At 39.8% G+C, this 13,237-nt stretch overlaps 1 protein-coding gene across 2 annotated transcripts in view; it reads right to left on the bottom strand.

Annotated features, from left to right (window-relative positions):
• LOC137623148 (5'-3' exoribonuclease 1-like) overlaps positions 1-13,237 on the bottom strand; it is a 53,919-nt gene that overhangs the window by 21,738 nt on the left and 18,944 nt on the right. For both annotated transcript variants that reach the window (XM_068353833.1, XM_068353834.1), the window contains exons 10-16: positions 9,459-9,658; positions 7,599-7,800; positions 7,093-7,213; positions 4,619-4,782; positions 2,859-3,046; positions 2,169-2,358; positions 812-932 (exon numbers count right to left, since the gene is read on the bottom strand). In XM_068353833.1, coding sequence (XP_068209934.1) covers positions 812-932; positions 2,169-2,358; positions 2,859-3,046; positions 4,619-4,782; positions 7,093-7,213; positions 7,599-7,800; positions 9,459-9,658 — 1,186 coding nt within the window. The remainder of the gene's footprint in view (positions 1-811; positions 933-2,168; positions 2,359-2,858; positions 3,047-4,618; positions 4,783-7,092; positions 7,214-7,598; positions 7,801-9,458; positions 9,659-13,237) is intronic.

Here is a 13,237-nt window from a genome sequence, read left to right as displayed (position 1 = left end):
CGTTAGTTCAACTTTGAAAACAGTACGAGACTATCAAAGAAATTCTTTCAAAAACATTAAAATAGCATGATATGTTAACAGGTAAAACCGAAATGACGGGCTCAATGATAATTAACTTCGGTACCAAGAAAAGACCGCCTACTATTAGGAAAGGTCGAATATAAACAACTATAAAAATTAATTTTAATAAGTTTATAATAAAAGGAAGTTAATCGAAGAGGCCTATAAAAGGCGGAGAGATAAAAAAAATAAATCTATAACTTTTGTTAAGCAAAATTAAGAAAGAGAGTCTATACTCTCTTAAACACCAACACTTCCGTCTAAGGGAAGGGTCGGCCATTTAAAGGTGAAAGAGAGTTCATACTCTCTTCGTCACCATAATTAATCAAATTCATTCCAAAAGCTAGCTAAGCTAATAATAAAACTTCCTGAATAGCGAAAGCTGAAATCTTAGAGCAATACTTCACCAAAAACCGTGAACAAGACTCCAAAATTATAAGCGTATCCATGAACGTCTTGCCGGAAGCACGACAGAGGAAAAATTGAGGTGGTGTCAACAAGAAGTACTGCAGTACCTGGCCACAGGTGGCGCTTGTGAGTACACCCCCCTCTTGTATAGCGATCGCTGGCGTATCCCTTCCGTAGAATTCTGTCGGGCAACGGAGTTGACAGCTACATGATTATCGGGTAAGTTTAATATTGAAAATATAGCTTTTATAGCCTAAAAAAATTAAAAAACAGGAATGAAACAATATTAGCAGGGAAAAACAAACCTATCTAACTTGCAAAACTACGATAAATATTTTCTTACCAATAACAGTTCCCCTAGCACCAAGTGGTACGGAAAATCCCTCCCTGCAGTTCGTCACTCTGTCAAACAATTCGTACGTGACAGAGGGATCGGGTGGCGTACTTCCCTGGAGTGGATTGGGCTGCGAAGAAAATCACAATGGCAACTTACTGTACTTGTTAGAACGTACACCACGTTTTTAAAACTTACCTAAACTAATCTCTTATTATTATCATTATTATTATTGCTTGCCAAGCTATAACCCTAGTTGGAAAAGCAATATGCTATAAGCCCAAGGGCTCCAACAAGGAAAGTAGCCCAATGAAGATAGGAAATAAGGAAATAAATAAGCTACATGAGATGGAATGAACAATTAAAATAGAATATTTCAAGATTAGTAACAACAATAAAATACATCTTTCATATATAAACTATAAAATCTTCAAAATAAAGAGGGCAAAAAATATAACAAATAGTGTGCCCCAGTGTAACCTCAAGCAAGAGAACTCTACCCCCAAGATGGTGGAAGACCATGGTACAGAGGCTATGGCACTACCCAAGAATAGAGAACATTGGTCTGATTTTGGAGTGTCCTTCTCCTAGAGGAACTGCTTACCATAGCTAAAGTCTCTTCTACCCTTACGAAGAGGAAAGTGACCATTGAATAATTACATTACAGTAGTTAACCCCTTGAGAGAAGAAGAATTGTTTTGCAAGCTCAGTGATGTTACGTGTATGAGGACAGAGGAGAATGTGTAAAGAATAAGCCAGACTATTTGGTGTATGTGTAGGCAAAGGGAAAATGAACCATAACCAGAGAGAAGGGATCCAATGTAATGCTGTCTGGTCAACCAAAGGACCCCATAACTCTCTAGCGGTAGTATCTCAACAGGTGGCTGATGCACTTTACAACCTACAATGGTTTGAGAATAATGGTTTGATTTTGGATTGACCTTTTCCAGGCATATGGCATTAGCAAGAGCCATGAGTCACCACGTTTAACCCTTTTACCCCCAGGCTATTTGGAACTTTCCAACCCTTAACCCCCAGGCATCTTATTTTTAAGCACATTTTGCAATATATATTCCTAAATTGCTCTAACAGCCTTAATTTTCGCCATAGAGAGGTCAGGTTGGTCTCATTCTTTTGGAAAATAACTGAAGTTTCTCATAGAGTTATCAAAAATATGCAAAAAAAATTTAAATAGCAGTTTTTTGCAAGGACGTACTAGTACGTCCAAGGGGGTAAAGGGATGAGTTTTGTGAAACGTACTAGTACATCCATTGGGGGTAAAAGGGTTAATACACAGTTTTAAATCCATCACAGGCTTCTTTGTATAATTCCCATCACAATTCATTAATTATCATAACCTACATACCTTGAACAGCAAGTGTGGCCGAACTTGCATCTTGACAGACCTAGCCAAGATTGCTGATATTTTGTCAACCTCTTCCACAAGCCTCGATACCACAGCTTCATCCAGGCAAGGAGTGCCACACTTCTGACGAAACGCTTTTGCAAAGTCGGATTCTTTCAGCCACGCTGTTAACTCAGATACACGCTCCTTACTAAAAGAGAAAGAAAGAAAGAGAGAGATAGAAGACCACGCATCTACATCTCGACTAAATGATATAAATAATACACTATCATTCATTTATAAAGCAAACTTAACGATGCAATGCCCTATCTAAGACAGTCAAGGGAAGACCGGAAAGTTCCTCTACAAAAAAAGTGCGCATTAGCTCTCCAATCAGCGCCATCTATTGACAATGCACCAAATTAAAATTCATTAAAAAGATCACGAGAGGTATCACAACTATTTTTAATTTAAGCCCTTGAATGTAATACACCAATGCAAGTGCTGTTTTTCTACAAAATATGCATTTTCCTAATTCATATATGTATGTTACCATTATTCATCAGTACAGTATTAAATATAATTCCCATTAAGCACTTATTTTTTATTTCTCAATTCCAGATGTAAACAAAAGACTGAACTGATCAACGCCATCTATTGCCGAGCCATACTAACTAGAAAAAATTCTCGCAGAAACTCCGAGACACTTACTGCTGTTCCTTGCCAAACACTTCATCCTGGTAAAATATATCTTTATCGCCCTTTTGCTCTGACAAATGGTCGAAGATTTCGGGAAACTTGGACTGGTACTCCATTATGCTTTCGACGGTCTTCGGAGAGTATAACCAAATGGTCTTGCCGCCGTTTGCATCCTGTACTTTACGGGTATAACCAACAACCTGAAAAATAACTTAGCTTGAATATACATGGGATCAGGTTACAAATATTCCACTTAAACACATTTGGAGATACAAACAAATCCAACAGAAAATAATAAAGACCAGATAAAGAAATACTGTACTGTAATAAAATATGATATTCAAACATTCCACTTAAACACATTTGGAGATACAAACAAATCCAACTTAAAATAACAAAGATAAGATAAAGAAAGACTGTAATAAAATATATTCATTACAGTAAGCAAAAAGGGATTTTGACAAAGGAAAAATCTATTTCTGGGCGAGGGACCTGTGTCGCCCAGTGAAACGCTCCCTTAAAGCACCATTTCAAAGGTATAAATACTGCCAAATATACATACATACATATACCAAGGCACTTCCCCCAATTTTGGGGGGTAGCCATCATCAACAAATGAAACAAAAACAAAAAAGGGGACCTCTACTCTCTACGTTCCTCCCAGTCTAACAAGGGACTCAACCGAGTTCAGCTGGTACTGCTAGGGTGCCACAGCCCACCCTCCCACATTATCCACCACAGATGAAGCTTCATAATTCTGAATCCCCTACTGCTGCTACCTCCGCGGTCATCTAAGGCATCGGAGGAAGCAGCTAAATATACCAGAGAAAAAAGTTGCATGGAATGCCAGGAATATACCCAGCTCGCTCATCCCTAAAGGGTGTCGGTATTAAAACCGGGGCGAGTGATACCACTACCAGAGGTCCCTTTCCAATTAGACTTCTCCCTCCTCAAAATCCCATGTTACTACGAGGTGTCGTTCACTACAGCTACTAAGATTGAAAGTTGCAGTTTTATTTGTTACAAGATAGTAACGGTGATTCAATCGTAAGAGGATTAAACCAAAAGATTACAAGTTGTAGTTTCATGTTACAAAATAGTGAAGGTGATTCAATTTAAGAGGATTAAACCAAAAGATTGCAAGTTGCAGTTTCATTTATTACAAGATAGTAAAGATGTTTCAATTAAGACCAAGCTACTGAAAGAGGCTTTGGGCCAGGGAGCCATTTGCTTCAGGAACTATAAATACAGCCCAACCTCCCCCGTTACCAACAACAATTGAATCTTCATACGCTGAATCCCCTACTGCTACTATCTCAGCGGTTACCAAGGCGACCAGAGGAAGCAGCAGGGCCTATCGGAACTGCATCACAATCGCTCGCTATTCATTCCTACTTCTAGCCCGCTCCTTAGCCTCTCTCACATCTATGTTCCTATCACCTAGAGCTTTCTTCACTCCACCCATCCATTATTATTATTACTAGCTAAGATACAACCCTAGTTAGGAAAGCAGGATGCTATAAGCCTAAGGTCTACAACTGGGAAAAATAGCCTGTGAGGAAATGAAATAAGGAAATAAACTATATGAAAAGTGATGAATAATTAAAATAACACATTGAGAACAATAACAACATTAAAACAGATCTTCCATAAATGAACTATAAAAAGAGACATGTCAGCCTGTTCATCATATAAACATTTGAGACTAAGTTCGAACTTTTGAAGTTCTATTGATACAACAAAACATAAAGAAATCTTGGATGAAGAATTACCTCCTCACTACGTTTGTTGTTCTTCAAGTTTAGACCGATGTTCAGTCTGTTCTTCATATCCAATTCCCCAGGGTTATCAGACGAAGGTGGCAGAAGGAAAACTGTGCCAGTCAGACGAGCCAATAAGTGCGTAGAGATGCCTACCTTCTGTGCTGCGATATACCCTGAAAAACACCAAATGAAGCTTTATTTATAGTTACTAAACAGCCTTCTGGAATAGTGCATTGACATTACAATTTTGACATCTAATTTGTTAACCCTTTTACCCCCAAAGGACGTACTGGTACGTTTCACAAAACCCATCCCTTTACCCCCATGGAAGTACCGGTACGTCCTTGCAAAAAAATGCTATAAAAATTTTTTTTTTCATATTTTTGATAATATTTTGAGAAAATTCAGGCATTTTCCAAGAGAATAAGACCAACCTGACCTCTCTATGACAAAAATTAAGGCTGTTAGAGCAATTTAAAAAAAATAAACTGCAAAATGTGCTGGGGAAAAAATAACCCCCTGGGGGTTAAGGGTTGGAAATTTCCAAATAGCCTGGGGGTAAAAGGGTTTAAAGTTTCCGTTTAAGAGTATATCCTTAAAAAGTCAAAATAGCAGCCATTATCTGCCTAGTTTTCTTTCCAGTTCATCTTTCCACATGATTGAACTATCTCACATTACTTTGATCCATCCATTCTCATGTTACTCCTCCGAACTATTCATGAAACGAAAGCCATATTGCAAGGGAAAAATAGCATTACAAAAATCTGATATAAATATTCTTCAACATACACACGCATCACATTATGCTGAGCCAGTTTCAAGATTTAGCAAATATGCTTAGTGTGATGCTGCACAAATTTCCGTACTTCCAACGCTAATTGAAGTAGCATATAACTTTATCCTTAAACTCCTAAACAGAAAGGTAAAATCTGGACGCTTGCTTCCCGACAGTTATTACACTTTCTAAACACAACTAGGTATCTGCAATGTCCTTAATTAAACAAAACTAGATACCTGCAATGTTGTTCTTAATCATACATAAGTTAGTACCTGCAATGTTATAAATTAAACACAAGGTACCTGCAATGTTCCCTTCATTTAACACAACTAGGTACCTGCAATGTCGTCCTTAATTAAACTCAACTAGGTACCTGCAATATCTTTAATCAAAAACAACTACGTACCTGTAAAGTCCTTCATTAAACAAAACTAGGTACCTTCAATGTTGTTCTTAATCAAACACAACTAGATACCTGCAATGTCCTTCTTAATTAAACTCAACAAGGTACCTGGAATGTCCTTAACCAAAAACAACTAGGTACCTGTAAAGTTCTTCATTAAACAAAACTAGGTACCTGCAATGTTCTTCTTAATCAAACACTACTAGGTACCTGCAATGTCCTTCTTAATCAAACAAACACAGCAAGGTACCTGCAATGTCCTTCTTAATCAAACAAACACAACTAGATACCTGCAATGTTCTTAATCAAACACTACTAGGTACCTGCAATGTCCTTCTTAATCAAACAAACAAAACTAGGTACCTGTAATGTCCTTAACCCAACTACTGCAGTCACAGCCATTCAAACATGACAACCAATCCAAATACAATTGTATTTATACGTATTTGGGTGCAGCCATCTTTAACCTAGTTAACCATACAGTTCTTTGCTAAAAGCTCTTAACTAAACGTGTAATGTAATAACCGAGCGTGAACGGACAAGGTACATCATATGAGTTAAAGCTCTGGTACGTTTCTTGCTTTAATCTTGACTTGCAAATGCGATATCAAAGCGTATGCTGCATCCGTAATTGTAATCATATCCTCCTTAGTGTGCCTGATTTTATGAGGTCTACCTTGAATCGGTTACTGTCGCAGGCAGCGGGGTAAAACAAAGGGTTGATTAGCTGGCTTTATACTTTTCTAACATTCATTGTTTTACAAAGGATCAGTAACAGGGTACTTTATGTATTAATTCTGACTACTTTGTAAGTGAGTACTGTATTAGATAATACAAGATTGATTTTCTAAAGCATTTGAAGAACAAGCTTTTGGTAAACAAAATGAGATTATGAAAATTAAAATGCCACTTTCTCTAAAAACTAAAGTATTTAATTAGATGGTTCTACTAGTATTAACTTATACATTAGGTTGAATTTACCGTATCTATTTTGATACTACTGGATTCCTTGGCCCTGGAAATGGTGGTTTAGCTGCCAAAATCATATGGTTGTTTACATCGTAACAACATTTAATAAGGTCCACAGTTTCGCTTACAACCAGAGCGATCTACCTTGACACTCTTTCACACTTGGAAAATTTCATTGCTCAACAATCCAAAACAAACAGTTTTTGAAAGGCCTACTAACTCTATGAAAATGATATCAACCCCTTGAAATCACAGGGGCATTCCACTGTAAACCAATTATCTATTCTTTTCCTTTCCATATCTTTCATAAACTCTATAATTATATTTTCGTACCGGGCATATACTTGGTGTCGACTTCATCCTGCTTTCTCCTCACTACTTCGAAGTTGGGTTCGCCGAGATCAGTCATGACAACGCGGATCCTTCCTTTGTGACTCGGGTTGATCTCGATAACCTTTAACAAAAGTGAGAACATACTAAAACATTCCAATCGTCACGAGTTCTTTCATCTAAATATGTCAATAACCATAGGAACACTATGTTTGGCTACTTCAAAAATCAGTGTACATGGATCCGGCTCTATGAACCTCCATTTAGATAATGAAAACAATAATAAAAATATACTAAACAACATCATTCAAAAAAATAACAAAACCACTAAAAGAACCAACTGCTTATAATGTATCTTGAATGAAATGAATCCCAAGGATCAAATCAACATAAGATACAACCCTAATTAGAAAAAAAGGATGCTATAAGCCTCTAAGGTCTAAAAGAACCAACTGCTTATAATGTATCTTGAATGAAATTAATCCCTAGGATCAAATTAATATGCTCACCTCTCCCAAACAACCATAATACGGTTGGCCGAGCATAAACACTTTGGTTCGTGGCGAGAAGTAATCCTCTACGTTGAAGTGCTCTCTGTATCCTGGATCGTGAACCGCTATATCCTTCACTATAGTCTGGTAGGCGTATGGCTGAATGATGCTCGACCACGATTTCTCTAGGGAAACTCTTCCGTTTGGAGTTGGCGCATACCTTTAAAAAGAAAATATAAAATAAAGGTTCTTTTCAACTTAACCCTTTTACCCCAAGGCTATTTGGAAATTCCCAACCCTTAAACCCCAAGGGTTATTTTTTTTTCAAGCACATTTTACAGTATATTTTTTTTTAAATTGCTCTAACAGCCTTAATTTTTGCCATAGAGAGGTCAGGATGGTCTCATTCTCTTGGAAAATGCCTGAAGTTTCTCAAAAATAATTATCAAAGATATGCAAAAAAAAAATTCAAATAGCAGATTTTTGCAAGGACGTACCGGTACGTCCATGGGGGTAAAGGGATGAGTTTTGTGAAACGTACTAGTATGTTCTTTGGGGGTAAAAGGGTTAATAACTGATTGATATTTACTAGTGTAAGCGAACTGTCAAAAAGGATGGCTAAATATTTAGATAAATATGCATACACTCAACTTCAACTCTTCCCACCCCTTCCCCCTTTCATAATACCTAAATATGAAAATTTGAAGGGAATTTTGTTATCATGGGGATAACTACAGCAAACTATCATCACTATTATTATTATTTGCTAAGCTACAACCCTAGTTGTAGCTTATGAAGCTTCATTTGTGGTGGATAATGTGGGAGGGTGGGCTGTGGCACCCTAGCAGTACCAGCTGAACTCGGTTGAGTCCCTTGTTAGGCTGGGAGGAACGTAGAGAGTAGAGGTCCCCTTTTTTGTTTTGTTTCATTTGTTGATGTCGGCTACTCCCCAAAATTGGGGGAAGTGCCTTGGTATATGTATGTATGTATGTACAACCCTAGTTGGAAAATCTGGATGCTATAAGCCCCAGTGCCCCAACAGGGTAAATAGCCTAGTGAAGGAAGGAAATAAGTTAAAATAAATATTCCAAGAACAACAACATTAAATTAAATATTTCCTATATAAACTTTAAAAACTTTAACAAAATAAGAGGAAGAGAAATTAGACAGAATAGTGTACCCGAGTGTACCCTCAAGCAAAAAAAAAAAAAAAAAAAAAAAAAAAAAAAACCCAAGACAGTGGAAGACCATGGTACAGAGGCTATGGCACTACCCAAGACTAGAGAACATTGGTTCGATTTTGGACTGTCTCATAGAAGAGCTGCTTACCATAGCTAAAGAGTCTCTTCTACCGTTACCAAGGGTAAAATAGCCGCTAAACAATTACAGTGCAGTAATTAACCCCCTGGGTGAAGAAGACTTGTTTGGTAATCTCAGTCTTGTCAGGTGTATGAGGACAGAGGAGATTCTGTAAGGAGTAGGCCAGACTATTCGGTGTATGTGTAGGCAAAGGAAAAATGAACAGTAACCAGAGAGAAGGATCCAATGTAGTACTGTCTGGCCAGTCTCTAGCGGTAGTATTTCAAAGGGTGGTTGGTGCCCTGGCATATCTAGTCCACTGCAGGACAAAGGCCTCAGACATGTCCTTATCCATGTCTGGGATTTGGCCATTTCATAACCACGCTGGCCACTGTGGATTGGTGATAGTTGGAGACTTTAATCTGATCCCTCACAGCAAATCAGCTTAGTAGAGGTGGCCCTGACTAGTAAAGCTTTGCTGATTATGGCAATACACAAACCATTTCACCACATTAAGGTATCCCCCCTACAGTCTACATCAAATGAGGATATCTGAAATAAAAGAGCGTATGAACATACCTTCTACCAGTCATTGCTGCGGCATATACCAGAATGTCTGTGTCCCCAACGTTGATACCCCACCGATCATGGTATTGGGTAGCAATGCCATTCCTGGCACAAACGAATTCATCTCTCTTGAAGCCTTCCATCACCTGACAATTCAGCTCCCCTCCCTTCACCCGATAATACTTCTCAGACATCGAAGCAATGGCCGTAACCTGGAAATGCGATATTTTATAGCTCAACTATGAAATCAGAATCAGAATAAAACTGAATTACCTTAATTTAATGTATATGATTAAGAAATGACATATTGTTTTTATTGCTTAACTGTGGAAGACAGAATTAAAGTAACCCTCATCACCAGAATCTCAGGAGAATAAATTAAGAAATTACAATATCACATCATACATATACCAAAGCACTTCCCCCAATTTTTGGGGGGTAGCCGACATCAAACAAATTAAAAAAAAGGGGACCTTTCCCCTCTATGTTCCTCCCAGCCTGACAAGGGAACGTAGAGAGGAAAGGTGCCCATTTTTTTCATTTGTTTGATGTCGGCTACCCCCTAAAATTAGAGGAAGTGCCTTGGTATATGTATGTAAGTGATGATGTAATTACTTAATCGTCCTCCTAAGATTCTGGTGATGAGGGTTACTTTGATTCTGTCTCCCACAGTTAACCCTTTTACCCCCAGGCTATTTGGAACTTTCCAACCCTTAACCCTAGGCATTTTTTTCTTTTTTCAAGCACATTTTGCAATATATATTTTCTGGGCTCGAACCTGTGCCGCCCAGTGAATAAGCTCCATTTAGCACTTATTCTTAGGTAATTTACTGCTAAATATACCAGAGAAAAAATGTAAAGGAGTGCTAGGTTAACTAGCTCGGTCACCCATTGGTGTCGGTATAAAATTGGGCGTATATTCCAGAGGTCCCGCACTATTTAGATTAATCCACGACAGAGAACCCCAATAGAGGAGAGCCGTTCAACCTCACTCGGTACTACTACAATGCATCCGCTCAGAACCCAACTCCTTTTAGCACAACGTGCAAAGTAACCCGCATTTTTCCAGTGCTCTCGATTTTTGGATATTTTCTAGTGAATTATGGCTTCTTCGTCGGTTTCCCAGGAGACACCGTCTAAGTTAAGTACCAAGCTGGGTTTTACTGTGTTTTGAGCAACCTAGATCGTTTAATATTTATATTATAGGAGTTTATTCTCTTCGTTATTACCGATCTTGCTTGATTTCACTACAGTTGGTACTCCTGTTTTTGAGAGCTTTTAATTTTCACTTGCGGTGTTACTATGTGTATTATTTTTATTATCAAATATTATTTGTTATTGTGAATATTCATTATTTAGCGTTTAGAATCCTCGTGGTTCAATTTTTGGGCCGATATCATTTACTAAGGCGGCAATGTTATTTTAGCCATCAGGTGTGTCTTTTGTGATTTAATTATTTATGTTGCATGCCTTGCCCAAAAATTTTTTGTGTTTATTCATATATTTAACGCTATTATTATTTTTATAATGAATATTTGTGCCATTACTCCGTTTGATCTGTCTGGTTGGGGATCGTCAGTTGGTAGCCCTGCTGCCTCGTATCACGTGATCCTCCCCCACGCTCCCCCTCTAGCTAGGTGGGAGGCTAGGCTTCCCCCCCCTCCACTAAGGGACCGTTGCCTTCCCTCCTTTTAGAGGGGGTAGTTAAGTGTTTATGGACTTTGTCCTCCGGGTGGCCCGGCGGTTTAGTCTCTGTCTAGTCTGGTTGGCCACCGGTCAACAGAGTTGGATCCCGGTGCACCCTATTTTATATTCACTTTTCATTCTGGCTTATGTTATACGAAACCCTCCGGGTTCGATTGGCAGTTCTTAGTTACAGTTCCGCCCCCCTATTATTTTATAACATTTCCTATGATGATTATATATGACAGTTCACTAGCCCGGAGTCTCTAAAGGAATTGGTATTGAATATACCTTTATTTCCCGGCCCGGGGTCTACCCCGCCCCGGGAAATCAGACACTATGTGTCTTAATTCCTTGTTATTGCATCCTTTTTTATGCTCCCGGCTTGACCGGAATGGATGGCTATACTTTAGTTTCAAGTTAGACTTATGTTTAGGCCCGGGACCCCCGGTCCCGCCCCTATGTAAGAATATTACAGTTAAGCTCTAACCTTGCGTTAGACCTATGTTAGGCCCGGGTCCTCCAGGACCCGCCCCTAATTAAAAAAAAAAAAAAAAAAATTATTTTTATTTTTTACAGTTAAGCTCTAATCTTGTGTTAGACCTATGTTAGGCCCGGGTCCTCCGGACCCGCCCCTACTTAAGGAATAGTACAGTTAAGCTCTAATCTTGTGTTAGACCTATGTTAGGCCCGGGTCCTCCGGACCTGCCCCTACTTAAAAGAATAGTACAATTAAGCTCTATTATTGTGTTAGACCTATGTTAGGCCACTTAAAGAATAGTACAGTTAAGCTCTAATCTTGTGTTAGACCTATGTTAGGCACGGGTCCTCCAGACCCGCCCCTAATCAAGAGAATTACAGTTTCTCATATACTATTCTTTTTTACAGATGGTGCATTGTCTGACGCCGGCCTGTGCAGCTGTTCTGCACCAGCCTTGTGGCCACTCCGTCTGCCGATCTTACGCCCCTTGTGGGGTTCAACTGGAAGACGTTGTGGTATGGCACCCGGATAACTGTGTGATTTGCTTCGACCTCATCACAACCCTTGGATCTGACTCGGTGAGTCCCGTTGGCTATATTGCCTTCTTATTTTATTTACTATTAGTAAGATATCTATGGTCTTGAAGGACCATTGGGAGTCTCCCTTTTATAATTCCCCCTATTATTTCAGGCATCCCCGGAGCAAAAGTCTGCGGCTCGGGCCACACTGAAGGTGTGGATTGGTGGGTTTGCCCGGAATGTAAAGTCTAAGCGGCCGTACGTCCTATCTGAGGACTACTGCACCATGGTTTACCCCAACGCCAAGTCTTCAGCTGCTGTGGCTAGGCATGTGGCAGCTCCCATCATTGCCCACATTGATGCCACTATAACGGGTCTCATCGACCCAGAGCAAGATCCATCGGACGCCCCCGGAGGTCTGGAGGACAATGTTGCCTCCATGAACCTGGACGTCGAACCAATGTTGCTAGACGAGCCGGATACAGGTAGGGTGGTAAGTGAGGCAGGTGTGTCCGGCGCTGAGATTCCTATCCTCAGCCCCGCTCTTTCTTCTTCTTCTGATCGCTATTCCTTTCTTGGATTTTCTGGGGACCGTGATTCGTCTCAACGTTCATACCCGGTTCCCCCTAAGGATAAGTCTACTTCAAGGACCTTACCCAAAGCTCGCAAGCCTCACAAGACTTCTCATGGCTCTAAACATGATACGAACCCGTCTTCAAAGACCTCTGGTTCCTCCTCTAAGTCTCACGACCCGGGAGTTCCTTCCGCCCCTCCTGCTGCTAGCCTGGGCCTTTCCGAATCAGCTATGCTTCGCATCGTGTCGGAGATGCAGGCAAAGTTGGTTTCGGAGATGCAGTCAAGGATGGACACGATGTTCTCTAACTTCGGTCAGAGAATTGGGGCTTTAGAGCAAGGAGCTCCGGAGAGAGTCCAAAGCTCTCTCATACCGGATGCCTCTAAGCTCCCGCTGTTTGCCAAGAACAACCCCTGGCGGATGGCTCTTCATTCCCCGTTCTCAGACGGAATGTTGACTCTGGAAGGCCTTGGCACTCGTCCTCTAGAGGACTTTGAATTCTTTCCTCCGGGTCTGGCCTTTCCATTTCATGGTT

The sequence above is a fragment of the Palaemon carinicauda genome, chromosome 30 (assembly GCF_036898095.1).
Source record: "Palaemon carinicauda isolate YSFRI2023 chromosome 30, ASM3689809v2, whole genome shotgun sequence".
Classification (NCBI taxonomy): Eukaryota; Metazoa; Arthropoda; class Malacostraca; order Decapoda; family Palaemonidae; genus Palaemon; species Palaemon carinicauda.
This window is presented reverse-complemented; position numbering and strand designations above follow the sequence as displayed.